We start from the raw sequence: 3114 nt of genomic DNA, 5'->3' as shown, positions 1-3114 counted from the left end.
CCTTCTCAATGTTCTCTTATCTGTATATGCTCAATTTTGTATTCTTGTAAGTGGGAAAGTTGTTCTCATCCTCTTTCCTGAGAGGCAGATGTGTACTTATAATTGTGAGAATGTGGAGTAATTTACCTTGTAGTGAACATGCAAGAGATATCCACTTTTATTTCATTACTGGGCATAAGCATTAGTAAAATCAGTTCCCTTGGTAGAGTTAGACGTAGCATGGCAGGTGAAGTGGATCCTGAATATTGAGGCTGTAATATGAACCCACATTTGAGAAGTTCTTTTTTGTTTGTTTGCTTGTTTGTTTGTTTGTTTGTTTCAGGTGTGGGCAGCATGGAAGCCAACATCTCAGTACCTCCATATGAATCTGAATGGATGAGCCATGAGATCATCGTACGTGCTATTCTATGGATAGTCTCAATGGTGCTACTCTCGATCACCTTTGTCCTCGGTGTGCTGGGCAATGGACTGGTGATCTGGGTGGCTGGATCCCGGATGGCACATACAGTCACCACCATATGTTACCTGAACCTGGCCCTTGCCGACTTCTTCTTCAGTGTTACGCTACCTTTCCTCATTGTCTCCATGGCCATGAAAGGACTTTGGCCTTTTGGGTGGTTCCTCTGCAAGTTCACTAACATCATGATAGCCATAAACCAATATGGAAGCATCTTCCTGATTGTTGTCATTGCTCTGGACCGCTGTATCTGTGTCCTGCATCCAGTGTGGTCGCAGAATCACCGCAGTGTTAACCTGGCCAAAAAGGTGATCTTCGGAATGTGGATACTTGCTACAGTCTTTTCTTTGCCAGCTTTTATCTTCTCAAATATAGTAAATGAAAAAGGGAATGAGATATGTTTTTTATCCTTTGAATCTTTGGGATCCACAGAGGAAGAACAAATGGAGATACTCCTTGCAATATCACTACCTATGGGGATTACCCAGTTCATTTTTGGCTTCTGCCTGCCCATGTTCATCATGTTGGTCTGTTATGGGCTAATAGCTGCCAAGATACATGCAATGCGCATGATAAAGTCTAGCCGTCCTTTTCAGGTCCTCATTGCTGTTGTGGCTTCCTTCTTTATCTGTTGGTTCCCCTTTCAACTGGTTGGGCTTCTAGGCAAAGTCTGGGTCAAAGATGTTGAACTGAATGAATATAAGATAATACATATATACCTGTTACTGTTACCTCCAACAATGTCCCTGGCCTGCTTCAACAGCTGCCTTAACCCAATACTCTATGTTTTCATGGGCCAGGACTTCCGAGAGAAACTGATCCACTCCCTTCCCTTCACAGTGGAGAGGGCCCTGAGTGATAACTTTGTGAAGGCAATTGGCACAGCCATCAGTTCTGGGGCACCTTCTGCAGATGGGGTATTAAAAGAAGGGGCTTCTGCTTGTCTTTCATCTTATCCTAATCCCTCCTCCAACTCTTTTGAGCTACGCCCTTGAATATTTGCTTTGGAAAGTTACTTATATGTCCTCTGAATTGGAGGGAAAGAAATAGATAATGGGCTCTATGGGTGTCATTCTTGTATTGTTTTGGCTTAAGGATCTCAGTTACTTTTTCCTCATTGCAGGACAAAATGCCCACAATCAAAATTAAGAAAAGAAAGGCTTATTTAGCTCACAGTTTGTGGAGGTTTCAATCCATACTCAGTTGGCTCTAGGCTGAGTGGCACAAGGTCAAGAGCAGATGTTCATGAAAATAGAAAACAGCAAAGAGCAAAGGGAGGAGCTGCAGCTGCAGCAACTGTCAAGCCTCTCTCTCATCACCAGCCCAGGGCACATGTAGCACTCACACCTGTACTCTCAGCATTGGATCATTAATTAATCACAAACACTAGAAGCCCGCCCCAATGACTTCATGACACTTTGGGGAAATAATTAGGCGCAAACCATAACACTAAGTGTGTATTCTGACTGAATTGAACGTGGGGAAAGAATATAAGAGAAAAAAGACTGCTGTAGACTCCTGGGACTTAAAAAATCACATAAACTAAAAATAAAACTTAATTTCACCATTAGATAAAATGCTCACTAAGTTTTTGTACTTTGGTAAAGGGCTCACATGATTGAACACAGAGAGTGCTCAGCTGTATCTCCAGGCCTTTTAATTATATATTAATACAAAGTCTGACTTAGTTTTCTAGCCTGGTCTTGAACTTATGATCCTCATGCCTCAATCTCTGGAGTATTATAGATTATGAGCATGTACTTCTGTTTCTTAAACTTTTTCATATAAAAAACTTAAGGAGTCTTTGGTATTCCTAAGTTTGCTTAAAAAGTATCCCTTTTTCAAAAATGAATGGCTATTTGATTTTATCAAATGTACTTTGTACAAAATATCACAATGATTGTGCGTTATTATCATTGTGTTTGTGTGATCATAAATATATTCATTAATTTCTAAATTTGAAACAAGCTCTTCATCCTGGATTAAAAGGGATTCATTTCAAGTGGACATTTTCATGCTGTATTTAACAAATCTGTCACATATTTCACATGATTTTCTGAGAGCGCTGATGATTATATAAAGGTAACTGTATTATAATCATTTCCTCTAATGTCTTTATTGTGTATCAGACTTTTCCAGGTCTCCTAAAGGGATTTGGGAACTCTGAATCTAATCTCTGCTGTTGTACTTTTCTTAAGTGCTTATATTTTCACTACTGAAGCCCACAAGTTCTAGCATTTTCTTTCAGAAAAGCTTTTTAATGAGGTTCAATTTCTTCTACAGTTACTATTTTACTCAGTTATCTTTTCTTCTTGAGCTTAACATTGAAGGAGCTAACCCATTTCACCAAAACTGTCAATTATACTGGCATGAAAATACATAACTGTGCAGGTAACTTGATATGATTTCTTTAAAATAATGAGAATGGAAGCTTTCTGAAAGCAGAGATCTTGATCTATGTCATCACAGATGTATCTTTATCCCCCGTGAGTAAAAGTGACTGAATTGTGTTCATTTAATTAATGATTACTAGAATTTCTATTGAATTACTGAATTAATAAATATTTACTAGTTAATTAACAAACATTTTTACCACTTGGGTGCTCAGTGTGAATCTTTATGTAAGATGATCTCAAACCTTATGACATGAAGGAAAG

General features: G+C 38.7%; 1 protein-coding gene across 1 annotated transcript; it reads left to right on the top strand.

The window, feature by feature from the left end:
- Positions 1 to 333: 333 nt before the first annotated feature.
- On the top strand, positions 334 to 1620 carry LOC101565989 (N-formyl peptide receptor 2-like). Its single transcript, XM_004644679.2, has one exon. It carries the CDS (start codon positions 334 to 336, stop codon positions 1450 to 1452), a length of 1119 nt encoding a protein of 372 aa, XP_004644736.1. The 3' UTR covers positions 1453 to 1620.
- The last annotated feature ends 1494 nt before the right edge of the window (positions 1621 to 3114 follow it).

The sequence above is a fragment of the Octodon degus genome, unplaced genomic scaffold (genome assembly GCF_000260255.1).
Source record: "Octodon degus isolate 3935 unplaced genomic scaffold, OctDeg1.0 scaffold00206, whole genome shotgun sequence".
NCBI classification, from domain to species: Eukaryota; Metazoa; Chordata; class Mammalia; order Rodentia; family Octodontidae; genus Octodon; species Octodon degus.
The sequence above is the reverse complement of the archived record's forward strand: the minus strand, read 5'-3'. Positions and strand labels throughout refer to the sequence as shown.